The sequence below is a fragment of the Hippocampus comes genome, unplaced genomic scaffold (assembly GCF_001891065.2).
Source record: "Hippocampus comes isolate QL1 unplaced genomic scaffold, H_comes_QL1_v1.1 scaffold25, whole genome shotgun sequence".
NCBI lineage: Eukaryota > Metazoa > Chordata > Actinopteri > Syngnathiformes > Syngnathidae > Hippocampus > Hippocampus comes.
Window position 1 is genome coordinate 1 of NW_017804844.1, and position 18,507 is coordinate 18,507.

At 44.2% G+C, this 18,507-nt stretch overlaps 2 protein-coding genes across 4 annotated transcripts; both read right to left on the minus strand.

Annotated features, from left to right (window-relative positions):
* Nucleotides 1-118: 118 nt before the first annotated feature.
* On the minus strand, nucleotides 119-2,722 carry ggh (gamma-glutamyl hydrolase (conjugase, folylpolygammaglutamyl hydrolase)). Of its 3 annotated transcripts, XM_019875418.1 has the most exons (10): nucleotides 2,641-2,710; nucleotides 2,404-2,430; nucleotides 2,202-2,310; nucleotides 2,088-2,138; nucleotides 1,666-1,750; nucleotides 1,448-1,586; nucleotides 1,268-1,374; nucleotides 945-1,035; nucleotides 741-875; nucleotides 119-647 (listed from the first exon to the last, which is right to left on the minus strand). In XM_019875418.1, the coding sequence occupies exons 1-10, from the start codon at nucleotides 2,702-2,704 to the stop codon at nucleotides 529-531; spliced, it is 927 nt and encodes a 308-aa protein (XP_019730977.1). In that variant the 5' UTR covers nucleotides 2,705-2,710; the 3' UTR covers nucleotides 119-528. The 3 variants fall into 3 exon arrangements, with proteins under 3 accessions (XP_019730977.1, XP_019730987.1, XP_019730969.1); XM_019875428.1 differs by lacking the exon at nucleotides 2,404-2,430 and having other exon boundaries at nucleotides 2,641-2,722; XM_019875410.1 differs by having other exon boundaries at nucleotides 2,404-2,702.
* Nucleotides 2,723-3,914: 1,192 nt separating this feature from the next.
* Nucleotides 3,915-18,507, minus strand: LOC109518464 (collagen alpha-1(XVIII) chain-like). The gene is made up of 41 exons (XM_019874296.1): nucleotides 18,502-18,507; nucleotides 18,173-18,262; nucleotides 17,568-17,699; nucleotides 16,495-16,569; nucleotides 16,069-16,155; nucleotides 15,532-15,667; nucleotides 15,402-15,451; nucleotides 15,081-15,254; nucleotides 14,967-14,993; nucleotides 14,678-14,740; nucleotides 14,527-14,601; nucleotides 14,398-14,457; nucleotides 14,196-14,312; nucleotides 13,452-13,505; nucleotides 13,329-13,364; nucleotides 12,837-12,971; nucleotides 12,502-12,537; nucleotides 12,323-12,367; nucleotides 12,004-12,066; nucleotides 11,749-11,784; nucleotides 11,594-11,677; nucleotides 11,446-11,511; nucleotides 11,273-11,335; nucleotides 10,429-10,515; nucleotides 10,310-10,345; nucleotides 10,173-10,226; nucleotides 9,652-9,708; nucleotides 9,503-9,562; nucleotides 9,243-9,284; nucleotides 9,089-9,116; nucleotides 8,918-8,986; nucleotides 7,827-7,846; nucleotides 7,645-7,743; nucleotides 7,409-7,559; nucleotides 7,243-7,334; nucleotides 6,823-6,951; nucleotides 6,669-6,716; nucleotides 6,522-6,584; nucleotides 6,241-6,438; nucleotides 5,971-6,086; nucleotides 3,915-4,848 (listed from the first exon to the last, which is right to left on the minus strand). Exons 1-41 carry the CDS (start codon nucleotides 18,505-18,507, stop codon nucleotides 4,647-4,649), a joined length of 3,261 nt encoding a protein of 1,086 aa, XP_019729855.1. The 3' UTR covers nucleotides 3,915-4,646.

An 18,507-nucleotide genomic window follows, 5' to 3' on the forward strand; every position in this document is an offset into this window, starting at 1 on the left:
CTACGCCTTGAAGTCAAATACAACACGTGTGAATGACATTTTAAAAAAATTAAAACAATGACATCGGTTTTACACTTCTTCCATTATTTGAAGTCATACTTAATATGTTTCTCTTCCATCATAACCTGTGTTGCGTTACCGTAAATTGTTTCCGAGTAGCATAAACGGCAGCAGTTGTACACACACAAAACTTAACTCAACGTTTCTTGTACAATTCCTTACGAATTCGCATCCAGACTTCTTTAACCTATCTTTATCATTCACCGAGGATAAAGAAAATTCTGTTTCGTGTCCAAGCTAAAACACAACATAAAGTTCTAGCGCCATCTAGTGGCAAGTAACTACGTTGTTGTGACGCGCTTCATTTTCCAAAGCCCTAAACCGAATTCAGTTCTTTGTAGATTACTTTTGCTTTCAATTTTCCTTCGCGGGAAGAACAAAGTGTCGTTGATGCTTTTGTCAACTATTTGTGCATTTCATGAGGTGTAGTAAACATTTCTGCATGATGGCAGCAGTTGTGCAAAGGTGTCAGAAATAATAGATTTGCTCAAAGATGCTCTTTGCGCTGCTTTTCACAGGACTGAAGTTGTAAATGAGCGCTTGGTTCTCTTCGTCCTCTGTGGCAAATCGGTGGAAGTTCTTCCTGGCTGTGACGTCACATAAAACAAAAGCACCCGACATCAACTACTCAATTGATATCACACAGACGGAGGAGGCAATAGCGAGAGCCGCTTCCATACCTTCGCTCACAAAGAACTCCGCCATGAAGAAGGTGACGCGCACCCCCGAGGGAGTGTGCGCCACAAACGGCCGCCTCCACTCAAAGGCGTTTTTCTCCGGGTGCCACTGCGTGCCGTAAATGGGGTAATCGAACGCTAGAGAGGACACAAGGCGTTCCATCAGTCACAAAGGGAGGAGAAGCACAACATTGAAGTCAATCCTACCTTCCACCGTGGACAGAAACTCCGTTTTTCCGTCTGTGTTGGTGGAGAGAACTTTGTAAAATGAGGTCAGTGTGTTGCTGCTGTTAAACGCCTAAAAAAAATAATTAAAAAAATAAAGGAACAAGATTTTTAAGAGAAAGAGACTTGACATATGCTAGCGTGCATGCATGCTCCCGTATTGTTTAAGCTAACGTACGTTTTTTTCATGCCTGCGTCCAATAATCCAGCACGTGTTACGTTTGGGTTCAATCCAGAAATATCATCCGTGACTGACACAGCGCCTCTTTAATGCGGTACGCCGTACGGTCGTGAAAATACGTTACCTCCATGGCCAAACTCCAGCGGTGCGAGTTCTCGGTGAGAGGTTCCAAGGCCAACGCATCCATGAGTTCAGGGGGGAACCCTTGGAACATTCTGCTACCTTTGGCCTCTGGGGGAGGAAGGAAAAAAAAGAAAATGGTCGATGCCAATGTCAACGACCGATCAACATTGCTTGCTCTTACCTTTGGTAAACTTGAGCGGCAAGGACACGGCAGTGGTGTTTGTCCGCGTGAGGAGTGAGACGCCGTTGGTCAAGAGGAAGAGCTGCTCCAGGCCCAGGCACGTCCCCCAGATGGGGAAGTAGTCGCCTCTCCGATTGGCCTGCGGCAGGCGACATACGTGCGTTTTGACATATTAGGCTCCAAGGCCAGCCCGCTTTGTTGCGCGATCACCCGACTACCTCCAGGGCCATCTCGTAGAAGATCTTGGAGCTCCTCTGGTAGCCCGATGAGAAGATGCTGGCCCCGCCTCCGGGAAAAAGCACACTGGTGGTCGGTCACACAAGTGCAACAATGACAATTAGTAAAGTCATTTGTGTTTGGTTTTTTTTTTTAAACAATTTCTTCAAATTTTGCCAAGTCTCCATTCTCTATGAGAGGAGGCAATCCGCAATTTGTTCTGTCTAAAATTTGTGACAAAATTGGGCTTCTTAAAAAAAAACAAAATTCTGATGTGCCAGAAGCAGAAGTGGCCTGTGTCTCTTTGCTTTGTTTTAATCTTCTTCTCTGCTTCATCTAAATGTCACGGTGCGGTGGAAATGTCTCCAGCTCCCTGTATCTGTCCCAATAAAATAAAATCTGCAATCTGGCATCCCATACTTACCCGTTAATGGACTTGAAGAGTCTCCTGTACTCTTCATCGGTCTGGTTGATCCTGCAAAGAGAGTTTATCATGAAAATAATGGTGGTGGCGGTGATTTGAATTGTCAAAACTGACATGATGGGCACCACTCTGGCTCCTGCCGCCTCCAAGAACTTGACGTAGGAAGCAGCGATGTAAGCATTTTGATTTTCTTTGGGCGTGGACAAATCTTGCGCCAGTATACCTTCACAAGAGCATGGACACAATAGTACATAAATTAGAAATAAATCCTTTCGGGAGAAGTGTGGAAATAGAGGAGGTTGTGAAGGAGACCCACCGATGATGGGTTCGTCATTTCTGCTAGCTTGCGGAGTCGATTGAAGCGACGGCAAGCAAAACAAAACAAGCAAAGAAATGCAACACGTAAACCCAAACATGTTTCGGAAAGAGAACCAAGAGGACAAAAACGACTCGAGTGCGCGGCAGCCTCTCTTGGCGAAGTCCTCGTCGATAAAAGTCATGAAAAACAAATCGGGCAGAATAGGTGAAAATCGATGAAAAGGTGTTTGCTCACCTTTGGACTTTAAACCCCAGCAGTCAAGCATAATCCAGCGTCCAGCGTTAGCCCGAATGTGCATCGGCAACAACTTCCGCTTGGGGCACTTCAAAATAAAATATTTACTCAACAAAAGCGCAGCGGGCTGTCAATAAAAACAATTATACTAACAAGACACTCATCAGAGATTAAAATATACTATTGGAACGACGCAGAATTTGGCACTACGGTCGCGTTACCATTAATTTCGCTTTGCATTTGATGGAGGAAAAGTTAGAAACAGTTGTTTTCGATATGATTTATGTTTAATTCTGCATTTATATTACTGTGCGAAACGTGCTGAACTTGACATGGCTCCAAAGAGCCTATTGTTGACAATTGACGATCAGATAAGAGGAAACCAACCAAGGCGACCCTTCTGCATTTCTCAAGATATGCTGAATTGACGTATCAAAAGTGCTTTGACGTATTAAAAAAATGATTATAAGGCTTATGCATTTGCTAAGGATGTGATGAAATATTGAAACATGTACTTTGGAGTGAAAGTCAGTTGGCTGATACCACAAACTTCCCCTTAGTGGCCTCACCATGTAACCTAGGGACCTCAAGAGCGGGTAAAACGAGGTTTAGGAGAAATGTGCGCAGCCTTCTTCCTACTCTCCTCGCAAACAAAAACAAAGAGACGTCTCCTCTCTTCCTTTTTGGAAATGCTTATTTGTCAATTTATATTTTAAACCTGACAGCATTCAACAATAAAAGGCTGACACTGTGGTCAGTTTTGCATGTGTGAAAACGCTGCTTTTCTCACGATGACTTGTTAGCACTTCCTGTGTGTTGAGCTTGCGAGTTCTCCCCGTGCCTGCGTGTTTTTTTTTTTTTTTTCCGCTCCCAAAACATGCATGGCAGGTTCATGGAACACTAAATCGTGCATGTCAAGCTCTGGAAATGGAGGGCCTGTTTTCCAGCTCTCACGGCTGCAACACCCGATTCAGAAGATCAGCTCTGAAGCAGCATGAGAACGATCCTGATTATTTCAATCAAGAGTGTTGCTCCCGGGAGAGCTGGGAAAACAGGCAGGACAGCGGCCCTTGAGAACCGAGTTTGGACACCATTGCTCAAAATTGTCGCCCCGTGACCCTCGTGAAGATAAAGCAGTTCAGATAACGGATGAATTTTAGGACCTGTAAAGAATTTTAAGAGCTATGACATCAAAGAGATGCTGACAAGTCGTTTTCGTAATTGAATGATGACTTTTGTACCGTCAACAAAGAACACCCACACACACAGATGTCATGAAATGAGAAAACTTTATTCTTTTTAACAAAGCACCAACCGATTCTTGGAATTTGTTTTTCTCCATTTTTTTCAGCATGAAAATATATAGCAAGACACATGGAAGGCTGAACCCTCCAAAATAAGCATCCCGACTCACCTCCATTCTACGATAGTAGCAAAACAAATAGAAAAACACACAAACAAACAACAAATGATAAATTACATGACTTAGATTTTCTCTTCTGATTTCATATGTTTATGTGCTCTGACAGTATAAATAATGGATTTAAATTAAATAACCCGGTGCTGAGCCAACACCACAAATGAAAACAAAATGAAGATTTAGCAAAGAAATGAAGTACAGTGCATCAAATTTATCGGTCACTGGCTGTCTGATGGAAAGACGCAATGAAAGTAGTGGAAACTGCTTCAAACATCTCCGTGACAACCTGTAAACAAAACAAAACAGCCCTCAAGAGCTGTCTTTTACTTCCCTTGGAGTGGACAATTGGTGACGATTTGGGGGATCATAGAAGAAGAAAAAAAAAAAGGGTCTCTTCGGTTGGGGCAGCAAGAGGTGCAGCAACCTAAAATCTAGCACATTCCCTACCAGAGTTGGCAAAAAAAAGTGAAAACTGGCCCCAGCAATGCTTCATTTTATGTGCCAAAGGGACGACGCGTTGCGGCACGGACGGGAGGTCTCGGCACTGTGCCCTCAAGGTGGGTTCAGACTCCTCGGGGACCGGTTCTTAGGTGTTCTTGTGGGTCTCCACGCAGAGGACCACATAGTCGTTGGAGCAGCTCCGCGTCTGCTGGCCCAGCAGCAAACCGGAGGTCAGGGCGGACGACTGGCCCGCCACCGACACGTGGTCGGCGCGCCACATCTCGCAGTGCTTGTCCACCAGGCGCAGACCTCGCGGGCTGGAGCCGTGCCAGATGCTCTTCTCGGGCCTGTCAGCACCCAGAGAACGGGAATTTATTTTGTACCAAATGGTTCCCGTTTAAATGTTGACTTTGAGATTGAAACATCCATCCATCCATTTTCCGATCCACTTCTCCTCACAAGGGTCACGGGGGGGGGGGGTGCTGGAGCCTATCCCAGCTGTCTTCAGGCAGTAGGTGGGGGACACCCTGAACCGGTTGCCAGACAATCGCAGGGCACGCACAGATGAACAACCAAGAGTTTTTCTTTCTCAAAAATATTATTTCTCATTAAAAAAAAAAAAAAAAAAAAAATTGGGTTCCAAGATTACTTTCTTGAAAAGATTCTTAAAACATAGAATACGTGTCCCTGAGTCTTTTGAAAGGCGCTTATAAATAAAATGTATTACTGTATTTTCCGCACCAAAAGGAGCACTGGCTTATGAGGCGCACTTTCAACGAACGGCCTATTTTGTAATTTTTTTTCATATATTGGACGTACTGGATTATAAAATGCAATCTACAATTGCATCCACTAGATGGAGCTACGCTCCTTCAGTTTGACTTGAGGCGTTCATGACCGCCTCCGAAAAAGGTAAATTAATGATTCCTTCAATGAAATTACGAAAATTGAAAATAATGCTTCAAAACAGAAAATCAAGCGAGGACAATTAATGATTCCTTCAATGAAATCACAAATAAATTCTGTTGGGGGGGCATAGAATTTATTTTGTGATTTCCTCGCTTGATTGACAAAATTAATTGTATCGCCCCCCGACAGAATTTATTTTGCCATTTCCTTGAGCGTAGCTCCAATTGAACGATCAGATGTCAGTAAAATGTAGGAGACTGGTCTGTCTCAGAAGTGTTTATTTCTTTGTTGTGCATTCACAAACGAGGAAATCACAAAATAAATTCTGTAGGGGGGAGCTATAAAATTTATTTTGTGATTTCCTCACTTGATTTTCCGTTTTGATGCATTATTTTCAGTTTTCGTAGTTTCATTGAAGGAATCGTTAATTTACGTTTTTCGGAGGGGGTCATGAACGCCTCTCGAGTGGAACGGAAGAGAAGGCATTAAATAATTCATTCTTCAAATAATTATTCTTCCAAGACACGATAGTCATGGTAACAAGGAAAAGGTTTCCTGACCAGAAAGGATCGGCCATCACGTCGCGTCCGTCAAAGGAATAAATGGGTATCCTGGTGCTGAAGGCACCTCCTTCGCCAGTGAAGATAGACTTCCAGTTCCTGAAGAGCACGTCTCCCTGTGAGGAGGTATCACGCGTCAGACACATTCGTAGCCACTGACAAACCCCAGAGAACTAAATCCACATTTCTTTTTTTCAATTTTCAAATGAAGTGCAATAATGAAAAGAGCATCTTACAAGATGACCACTCGTCAAAATGATGTCGACTCACCCTGAGGTTGGTGATGGGCAGAGTGTCCCTGAAGCCAGGGTAGACCACGTGAACCAGGTCCTGCTTGTTGGATGAGACGAAGGCGCGGTAGTTGGGGGCGAGGCCCATGGCCTTGGCCTGCTCGTAGCACAGCCGGTCGGCCGTGTCCAGCCCCGTCATGTCTCCCGTGTGCGGCTGATTCAGGGCCACCAGGTTGAGCTGAAGGAAGTGCGGCGGCGGGTTTGCAATGACAATGTGATGAAAAAAATTACAACACAGGAAATGTCGTGAACATGACTCACCCTGTCAGTGACGGAGCGCACTCGTTCAATTGTGCCGCCTGATATTTGCTGGGCAGCACGAGGCTAAATGGACACAAAAAAAAAAAACACGTTCATATTTCAAGGTCCCAAACTCATTTTATCATCAGATCATATTTTGATATGCACCTCGTCTTGTGGGAGGATGTTACTGGAGAGTTGGAGCAGACTGCCGAGCTAGAGGGAAGGGAGCATTGAAGACCGTCTCAGTTGTGCACATGGAGGGGTTTCGGCACTAACACAGCCTTGGACAGGATATTTTTAAGAATGGAAATGCTCGCACCTGGATCTCCTTCCAACCCTTGGACACTTTGAGGAAGAGGCTTCCTGTGGACATGACATAGGCCAGCATGCCCTCAGCCTCCCTGGCCGTCTTCTGCATCATGGACTCAACTGTGGAAAACGTAGTCACCTGCCAATACACACCATCACCTTCAGAAACAGGCCTGACTGCATTTTAAAGCCATTTTCAAATAGCCACGTAAATCTATAAGCTTTCAGATTTGAGAGCGGAGTCGGGAAAATGAAACCCATTTCTCGCAATCTAATCCAAAGCACAATCCACGTTCATGATTTTGCAAGGGGCCATAAAGGGTAGACAGGAATCTGATGATCATCAGCAAACTGAGAGCTGAAATTGGAAGTCGCTACATTTGCATTCACGTAATCCGATCCAGTGAGGATTTGTGCGCATTGAACGTACAGCAGCAGAACCTCCGAATGGTCCACGTGGGCCAGGGGCTCCGGCTGGGCCAGGAGGTCCAGGGGGTCCAGGTGGTCCAGGGATACGCGCATCTGACCAAGACATAAAAAGTCATTCAAAGCTGCTGCTTATTGGATACAAAGTAAGATGATGACGATCCACACACCTTTTTTACCAAAGCCTAACGACCAGCTTCCGGTTTGCCCCGGAGGTCCGGGGGGTCCCGCTGGACCAGGTCTTCCATAGCCCGGCGTGCCCGGGGTGCCCGGTTCTCCGCGGGGGCCTTGTGGTCCGAGTACAGACTCGCCTTTGGGTCCCTGGAGGGTTGGCAAAAAGACATCAAACCCCGCGTTGTCTCATCCGAACATGGTGCGGTTGGGTTGCCACGGCAACGGCTCTCACCACTGGCCCTTGTTTCCCGGGAGCACCTGGTTGCCCGGGCAAACCTGACTCGCCCTTTTCTCCTTTTTCTCCATCGATGCCTGGTTCGCCCTTCACTCCCTGACACACACCCACACCCACACAAAAGATTTAGTGTTTTGGCATTGACAAGAAACACTCATTTTTATGTATTTAGAACTTACCAAGCGTCCTCTGAAAGTGTCTGATGCGGAGAGAACAAAAAATGAAATAAATGTAATATTCTTCAGACACTTCACTAGGCACACTTACACAAGGGATTATACAAAATTGGATTAGGTATGAAAAAGTACCAACAGGGATTTCAACCCACTTTTTTTATGGTGAATACTCAAAATGACCACCGAACTTCGATGCTACGCTCTACCCAATTTACATGGTGTAGACAAAAAAAAAAAAAAAAAACAACCCTTCAATGAATGGCCTATTTTGTAATTTTTTTCATATATTGCATTATAAGACGCAATGCATCCACTAGATGGAGCTACGCACCTTCCGTTCGACTCGAGAGGTGTTCATGACCGCCTCCGAAAAACGTAAATTAACGATTCCATCAATTATGAAACTTGAAAATAATGCATCAAAACAGAAAATCAAGCAAGGAAATGACAAAATAAATTCTATCACCCCCCTATAGAATTTATTTTGGCGTTTCCTTGAGCGTGGCACCAACAGAACGATCAGATGTCAGTCAAATGTGACTGGACTGTCTCAGAAATGTTTAATTTATTCATTTGTTGTGTACTGTATTCACAAACGAGGATATCACAAAATAAATTCTGTAGGGGGGGCTTACAGAATTTATTTTGTGATTTCCTTGCTTGATTTTCTGTTTGATGCATTATTTTCAATGCTCGTAGTTTCATTGAAGTAATCGTTAATTTACGTTTTTCAGAGGCGGTCATGAACGTCTCTCGAGTCGAATGGCAGAAGAGAAGGCGCCGAGACGGACAAAGACGTAGCTGTAATTGTTGAGATTGTGAAAACCATTAATAATTGTGCGTTTCAAAAAAACAACACCATAGCTCTCCTTTTTTCGGAGCTGCAACAAAAACGTATTTAATAAAGCAGCGACACAGTTCACTGAACCAAATGCAAGTTATAACATTGTAAGCATGTCTCCAGCAAGGAGCCATCTTGGTGTCGACATGTTTCCGTAATGACCCCACACAAGGCGCACCGGATTTTAAGGCACGCTGTGAGCAATAAATATGAATTTTAAAAATGGAAAAGTGAGTGGCAACTTTGGACTCACTAGGTGGCGCCGGGATGCCAGGAATTCCTCGTTCTCCCTTTTGTCCTTTCATCCCGTCCTGATAGTTACCTTGCGTGACATAAACGAGATTGCATTTAAAAAGCCATCTCATCACAAACAACCATTTTGAAACACGCCATCGTTGTTGGGAAACAGACGGTTTTTGCTTACCGATCACAGCGCTTCCGTTGAGATTGAGCTGGGGGATGAAACAGAAACTGTCAGTCGGGACTTTATTCGTAAGTCGAGATGTATTCAAGATGAAACATGAGAGAATAAGACAATCTGGTCTTAAATATTAATCGTCCGCGAAAAAGTGACTGACCGGTGTTTTGCAGAAGGGCCTGGCAGGGACAGGGAACACAGTCTAGAAAGGCAACGGAGTTAGCTTGAAGGTTTAGAATTACAGCAACTTTGACGCTAATTTCTGTTAGCCCCTCTATGGTGTTGGCATTAGCATTAAGCTAATCGGGATGAGTTTCGCTAAATGAAATGACATTGTTTGGTTGACGTTTAAACATTACATACATTGAATATTTATTATATATTAATTTTGTTTATTATTTTTTTTAATTGCTTCCTTACTCCGTTGGGGCATCGGAACATTCCAGGGCGGCCCGGTCGTCCGGGAGGGCCTGGGAGTCCCTGTAGAAGGAGCCGCATTCAAAAAGAAATGATTGGAACACTTGGTTCACTTATATTTTCTCAGAATGATTTTTCACGCCGTGACTCACAGGTCTGCCGACAGATTCTCCTTTCTCTCCTTTGAGTCCCGTCACGCCAGCACGACCCTACACACGCACACCAATACATGATTGTGAAATATGTTGTGTTATGATCATTGTCAATTTAATTGAGTTCGGCATTAAATAGATTAAAAAAAAAAAAGATGCGTATGCAAAATTTCCTGTCGCTAATGAAGTATCCTGAGAGTGTACTGGCTTCGCTAACGCTCTAAAACCAAGCATGTGTATTCGGTTTTGTAAATATTGACTCATGCTTGTAAATGCCAATAAATCCTTCAATTGACTCCAAACAAACTGATGCCTAAAGGAATTTTTTTTTCACACTCTTATCACCGTGCACAAATACAACGTTTGTGTAAACACGACTGAGTCAATTAGCCCAAAGGCAGTACAGACAACAGCTGCGATCCAATTTGAAGCCACGAATGGCTTCAGGCAGTTTTGTTGTTGTTGTAAGAGAAGTTCATTGTGAGTGAAATAAAAACTTTTGTTGAACTTCAAGTGCTTACGGGTCTTCCGGGGAAGCCGATGTCCCCTTTTGGTCCTGGCATTCCGATCGGTCCCTGTTTGGCAGTAAAAGACGGTCAATTCCTGCAGCCCTTGAACGCATCGCCATCAATCATGGTTGCAGTATTCAAACACTCACGAGTGGTCCGGGAAGTCCAGTTGCACCGATGTTGCCCTGCAGACAATTGTAGAAAATAGATGTTTTTCCTCTTCAGAATGTGTCTTAAAAAGTCTTAAGAAATGTGTTCTGAATCTCACTTTGTATCCTTTGTCCCCCTTTAGAGCAGACAGGTCATAGGTGGATCCGTTTCCGGAGATGATAATTGCCGGCTCGCCTTTCTCCCCCTGAGCAAAAGTAAACTCAGTGAAAGCCAGACACTAATACATGATTGTTAATGTGCTGTGTTCGCCACTGAGGCATTTTTTTATTCAATTAGATTCTATTCTAGGGCTGCTTTGAGTGATTCAAATCGCTTAGGTCACAAAAGAGGCAAGTTGTTTTTTTTTATGCTCTGCTGCCACCGTGTGGACATGTGATGAATTGTACGAAGGCCTCATAAGGCCACACTGACCAGAAAAAGTCTCGAAGGGGATAAGTCATATTTTTTTAAGGAAAAAGTGATTCACTTGCCCCTGAAAAAACAATTAATGTATATTAATTGAAAAAAAAAATAAGAATTTCGTATTTTGGTTTCCCGTATAAAAAGTCATAATTTAAGAACTCAAGAAAAGTCATCTTTTTACAAAAACAATCTTACAGACATCAAGTCATATTTCTTGTGGGGGGGAAAACAATCTATTTTTACATGGGAAAAAATGTAATTATACAAGATTAGAATCTTTTTTTGGGGGGAAAATGCTTTTAAAGAGAAAATATTTACAAAAGTACTGCACATATGGTACATCTAAAGTGATAACTACCACTCATGTAAAATTGGATTTTTTTTTTATGCGACTAATAAAAATAACTTGACTGTCATTGTATTTGTTTTTGGTTTGCTCTTCAATATTTTGCATAACCAGCTGCCCCATTTTTGACATGGCTTGATCCCACCTGTGGCCAATGTGGTGCATTCAAGTTGCATTGTGTGCGCACACTTGCCTTGAGTCCTGGAGGTCCTTCAACACCTTGCACTCCTGGATCTCCCTTGGGGCCTTGTTTTCCCTGCGGATAGTGAGGAGAGACGATCACTGCATGGTCTTCGACACTGGAAACTTTTCCTGGACTGCAACCACATTCTGATCCTTTTTTTTTGGTGTGTTTGTGACACTCACAGCCGATCCCTGAGCCTCAAAAATCCCTGAGAGGTTGAAGACGCCGTCTGTGTCATTGAGTAGGAGCTGAGAAAGAGGAGAAGAGGGGGCGCATTGAGAATGAACAAAAGCTTTTGGACTTAAGCGGCCTCGATTGGTCGTGTCTGACTTCATTGAGGTTGACAACGGGTCCTGGAGGTCCGGGAGGTCCTGGAGGGCCAGGTAGTGTGAGCCCATCGCGTCCTGGCTCGCCCTGAGGAGCAGGTTGGTTGGCGAGTGAGTGAGTGAGCCAACAAGTCAACCCAAGTCATGTGTGGTTATTACCTTTTGTCCAACAGCGCCGGGATCTCCTTTAAGACCCTGAATGCAACACAAACCGAATTAAATCACGACCTACAAAGGGCCTTTCTGTGAGTCTTTCAGTCTCGATATAGCCGCCTGATAATGACTCAATAGTGGCCACTTCCCTCTCAGTGTCACACTGTGTCTTCAACGGGGTGCAACAGGGACACAGACTGGAGGAGTCACAGAAAGGCATGGAAGTGGACTTTTTTTCGTTGAGGTGGCGCATTCACCGACCTCAGAACCTTTGGATCCCTCTGGTCCTGCTAAACCTGGTGGACCTGCATCACCAGACTCCCCCTGCACACGGCAAGGACATGCCATGTGTGATCACAAACAACCATTATGTATTATTAAACGATCGCACTGAACACTTCCATCATATTTCACATGTATGACCACGAACATGGATTCATCACGTCATGAATTACACAAATTTGTCATCATGCATTTATCACATACAAAAGATATTTGGTCATGAATGCACCCACATGTCACTCATACAACATGCATGATGTTCAATATGCATTCCTGATATACATATCTGGACGCACACCTTAAGACCTGGCTCTCCAGCAGGACCTTGGGGGCCTTCTTCACCCTTTGAGGCAAACGAAATGATGTTGAACACAAGTCATGGCCAATCACACTCAGAGTACAGTTTCACTTCAAATGGGAATGATTAATAATCCTGTGTAGTCATTAAATATTAAAGTTGCCGTGCGCGTTTGTTACCTTTGGTCCTCGGAGTCCAGGAGCTCCTGGATGACCCTGTTGAAAACACATTGTATAAATATATTCATCCCATTTTCTCATCCTAGTAACATACCCGAAACAGTTCTGATACAGGACCACTGTATCAGGATGGCAAACCATCCTGGTCCGAAAAATATCAAAGTGTGTTGTCAGAAAAGTGTGTGTATGGCACAGGCACACACCGGCACAACGCAACACGTCTGCGGTCAATTGAATGACTAAAATGTGACAAACACTTTTGTTTTTGCCCACAAAACTAAGACTACATTTAAAATGGCTGCCAAACAACACTGGTCTGAGGCTTATACATGTACCTCAATGTCAAACGGCAAGCCTTTGGCTGGGGCGCCGGGTGGTCCAGGAGGACCCGCTGGACCCTGGGGCCCAACCCTGCCCTCTGGACCTTCGGGGCCGGCAAGTCCGGGGAAGCCCTGAGGGCCCTGATCTCCCTGGAATATGACAAAATAAAGCACAACATTTTTCAGTGGATCAAAACAACACACATAAATCAGGTTCAGTCAACATCCACCCCGCCCCGATCATCCGTGGCTCAGCTTTCATGAATTTCCAGATTTTTATAATCCATTATTTACTCAGGCCAAAGCCATGTCCAATATAAAAATATTTACCTGGCGCCATCTTGTGGCATTAAGGGACAAAGTACTAATTTGGGAAAAAAAAATGCTTTCCCTTTATGCTTTTCCTTTGCCGCCACCTTGTGGCATTTATAGGCATTACAAACCTTTTTGGGTGGACTTCAAATTACTCCGATTTTTTTTCCTGCAATTCACAAAATAAATATGTACCTTAGGTCCTGGTTGGCCGTCTACTCCAGGTTCTCCCTGTTGAATTCAAATGAGGAAGTTTGATTCCAATGATCAGCATTTGAGCGACAAAAAAAATTGAAATTTATACAATGACAACTTCACCGTGTCTCCCTTTTCTCCAGCAGGTCCTTGTTCTCCTTTGTGTCCATCCATTCCCTGAAAGTTTCAAATGTTATTTATTTCTTGATTTATTTTTAAGCTGTCCATTGTTAGTCTATGTTTTGACTGATTGAAGCTGCAAGCTGTTGTGAATCAGTGACCATTAACATTAGGGGCAAGTGGCGCAGTGCCACACCACACCCGGGGGGGCGCTATGGTAACTTTTTTACATTTCACACAGATCTTGGATTCAGTTTGCCCCTTTTCAATTTTTTTGCTACATTTTGGAATGTGTAGAAGATGTACAATATTTATGTAAAACAACAGCATAGTTTTTAAGGTTTTGTGGAATTGTAGATCCCAAACGGGCATTCCTCCAGTTAGTTGAAGCGTTTTATGAAGACACATTTCTCCCAACAAGTGCCGCCATTGAGTCCATGTTTTGAACCAAGCTTTGAAGCTCACCGTCTACATCTCCAATATGTTTGATACAAACATATTGAATTATTGCTGCAAACAGTTCAAATGATGAACCAAATGGCCTGTTTTTAAAAAGTTGGGAGAAATTGTGTCTTTCGGGTTCATCCAATGCGATGGAACCCAGCAGTGATACCTGACCAGAACCAGAAGCAGAAGCACTAAACCACTCGTCAGTACCCTGCAAGAGTTCCATTTGTAATAATAAACTTGTTATTTTTAAAAGGTGTTGAGCATTTAAGAGTTTGTATGAAAGGCTGATGGGCTTACAGGAAGTCCAGTTTGTCCTCTTTCTCCATCTTTCCCGGGAAGTCCAGGTGGTCCAGGTATGACTTCCTCAGACGGGATCCCAGGGGGGCCGCGGGGTCCTGGAGCGCCGGGGGGTCCCTGACAGAGGAAATAATTAATAGCTCAGCAACAACGTGGTGACGTCATTTTTCTTTTTTTTTTTTTGCGGAGGCTTCGTTCTCACTCGAATGATCTCCATATCGGCGTCCAAGTCGTCAAAGCCCAAAGCTGAGCCTGAGCCCTCCTGACAAGAATACGCGGAAAAATGATTCAACAACTAAATGTTAAGATTACCAAAATGACAACTTATTACCAAGAATTTGGAGGAGAAGCGGCCTGGAGGTCCGGGAGGTCCGGGAAGGCCTGGCTGTCCAACCCCAGTATCGCCCTGAAGGCAAATCGAACATTATATTGAGTGACATTTATGTTCTCTTTGCGCAAAGGGGAATTTCATGTCAACGTACTTTTTCTCCTTTGGGTCCGGGCTCTCCTCCAAGGCCTGGGAATCCCGGAGGGCCAGTGGCTCCCTGAAATACAATCATCTCATGATACGCAAATCATGTTACAGCAGCGTTTGATCTGGTGGACCACAGTATGCTCATGTTTAGCACCAGGTGTGTTTTTCTTGACTTTTCAATAAACATAAATAAACATGAGAGCAAAGATTCTTATGAACGACTCTAAAGTAATGTAAGGCTGAATTTCGCCCCAGTTCGCATGTAGCGTTAACATATGACATACTAATTTACTTACCGGAGTGCCATTTTCTCCTTTTGCTCCCTAGGAGAGAAAAATAGTGACAGAATGTGTTTTATTCCATCTTTTCTGTTTACCATATGTGTGAAAACACGCATCAGCAAAACATACATGCTGTCCGTCTTTTCCTGCGGCTCCAGGAGGGCCCTGAGGCCCTGGAGGTCCCGGCGGACCACGTGGTCCAGGTTCTCCTGCCAATTCCGAGCCTTCTCCCGGTGGGCCGTCAGGTCCTGGGGGGCCTTGCGCACCTGGCTCACCTCTCTCACCTTTTTGTCCCGAAGACATCTGTGACACACGTGTGCAAAGAACTCAATTATTGTATATTTATAGTTCATATTTCTGTGGTAAGCACTGAGCAAAACGCCAAGAGTAAAATGGGGCAATGAGCCTCATGCTGCTTCACCGAGTCTGGAAAGATGATTGTGGACTTACAGTATTGGACTTGGGGGCTGCTGTTGCTGAATGGACTGGTCGCACTGTAACTGAGTTAAAATGTCAAAATATGAAAATACTATCCACCTAACGTAAAAACAAATAGATATATCATATAGTCTTTCTTTACCCGTGGGTGTGGTCGTCTGCATTTCCTGCCCAGAAGCCTCTTCCATGTCGTCTCCAGTTTCATCATCATCATAACTGGTAGGCATCTCGGTGGGGGGTGCTCGGACCGGGCTACTGAGTGTTGGGGGCAGCAGTTCCTAATAAAATGACATGGAACTTTTATGAACAGTGTACAATAAAAATGGCGGAGTCATAGAGGCCATTCAATGATCTATTGTGTGTTCAAGAATGGTACATCCTCTGTCGCCATGGCAACAGCGTTCACGATCAAGGGCCCTTCTGCATGCCGGTAGGTAGTACATTCATCACAAACAAGCAAAACAATTGGGAGTGCACTTTTACCGGCACACTTTGAATATTATTAATATCAGACAAATTCAATAGGTTTAAAAAAAAACTCAGAACATTCAAGTGTTGCTATTTTTCTGATTATCGAAAGCCTGGTGATGAAGTGAAGACATACAGTATGGTGTGAAATACAGAAAAACCTGAAAACAGGCTACATTATCAAGCAAATGTGTGTGTGTGTTGCATCTACTTTTTTGTACTCCTTCTCTTCCACAACTTTCTTGACTTCCTCTTTTCCCTCCATGTCCTCGTAAGTGTCATCGCCGCTTCCAGACACCTGATGAGGACAAGTGAAACGTGAAGAGCTGACTTTTTTATTTTATTTTTTAACTTTCTATCAGTCATTAAAACATGTTTTTTTAAAGATCATTATCAAATTTTTGTGTTCATTTTTTTAAACACACAATAAGAAAAATACATAACCACTTTGTGGCATTTATATTTTTCCCCATTTATTTTGAATTTATTTTGTCCTTGACGTGGTGAGCGGTATCGCTATGCAAACATGACAGAACTGAGGGGTACACTTTGTGGTCAAAAGTCATCAATTGATATTCCTGCAATGCACATTTTGGCCAGGAGACGGAGCCCGCGCGCGCGTGTGCGCGCTTCTTACGTCAGGGTCGTCCTCCTCGCACTGGTCGTCACGGGCCGTGGGATCCGACTTGAGCAGCAGCTGCTGGATGGAGCCCTGGAAGGAAAGAAAGAAAGGTGATTACATGTAGAGGACCCCCCCCCCCCCGTTTCCCATCAGTCGTTGCAAGCAATTAGCAGGGAGCCGAGCGTGGCATTTCCCACGCAGGGCGGCACAATTGACGCAACTGACATCCCTTCGCTGCTATCATTGCGTCCATGAGCAATGCGGGAATGTTTTGTCCGTTTATTAGGTTGTTCTTTCACACCAAACTGATCCAAGCAAGCCATTATAGAATCTTGGGAACAGACAAGGAAGTTCCCAAAGTCATAATTATCCTATTCACTTTTTGTACATTTAATCTTTTGGAAGGGCTTGTTCTCAAACATTTGTTTTGGTGAAATTTGTCTTGAACTTTTAGGTGCAGCGCATTTCTGTTGAAATAAAATTTGTGATGAACAGCTGGGCCGATTATGCTCGTCTAATGTTTGTCAGTGTATTTTCCTTCGGTCGAGTTTATTTCATGTTATGAGGCAATAATCTGTGGCTCATTTGGCAGAATTGTTAGTCACCAGCGCAAACAGCTGGAACCCAACAAAGAGGAGCCGGGGGGTGGTGGTGGGGGTCTGGAAGATAAGATGAAGTTGTAGGCGAGAAATAGTTCACAGTGTTTCTGGGTGATGTCACCCTCCAACCCAATTTCTTCTTCTCCTCTTTCTTCTTCTTCTCCATGACGAACCTTTCAATCAGGCCCAATGCAAACATGGATTTCTGCATCCCTCGCTATATGTTGTACTATTCCTGTACGCCATCTAATCTTGTGCCAGATACTTGAAAAAGCATCAAGATGTTTTCAACATCTGGTTACAAAAAAAAAAAAAAAGGCCACTGAGATCATAAAAATTCCACATCAGAGTCACTGAAAGAAGCCACGAGGTAGACAAACCTTCTTGGCATGTTTCTCCATGACTTTAATCAACTTTTTGCATTCACGCATTACCAGTTGAAGCTTTAAAATGTAAAGCAGGCAACGGCCACGGAGTCGACGAACTCACCACAAAGTGGGGCAGGCCCGTGGCCCCTGCGCTGCCCACGAAGACACCCGAGCTGGCCTCGAAGGTGAGGGGCTGACGGCTCCTGATGAACGCCACGCGGTGGTACTCCTCGCAGTCCATGTAGAGGCGCACCTGAGGCAACAAAGACCATTGCGTCGTCACTGCAAAATGTGCGACCTCAAGAGGCAGTTAATGGAACTACCACTACGCCGTAAATGGCGTCAGTGAGCTCCCTGCGGTCTACTTGCCAAATTTGAGAATAGACACTATATGCAGGAGCAAACTGTGACTTTGCAAAGTGACTGTAGTCAGATTATTTCACCGAGAGAATTAACGTGTTACATTTTAAGTAATACGTGACCGGCATCACTGCTTACAACTTTAACTTCTGGGAAGCAGCAAAGCCTCACGAACTTTTTTTTCCCCATTGGGTTTGAGCTGCTTGGAAAAAAAAAGAAAAACTTATTTGGGAAAATTTGGACTGGTACTGTCGGTGAATTGGCGCATAGCCAACCTCACTACTCAATCAAAATTGCATTGTGAATTGGGACTGTGCAGCTTGTAGGGAACACAGCGGACATTTTGTGTCATGCGAGCACACTTACCTCGGCCCCCTCAACCGTCAAGGTGAACCTGGCCCACCTTCCTGTCAGGTCGCCCATGTGGTACTCCTCGCAGTCCATGTAGAGGCGCACCTGAGGCAACAAAGACGATCATTGCGTCGTCACTGCAAAATGTGCGACCTCAAGAGGCAGTTAATGGAACTACCACTACGCCGTAAATGGCGTCAGTGAGCTCCCTGCGGTCTACTTGCCAAATTTGATAATAGACACTATATGCAGGAGCAAACTGTGACTTTGCAAAGTGACTGTAGTCAGATTATTTCACCGAGAGAATTAACGTGTTACATTAGCCATTTTAAGTAACACGTTACCGGCAT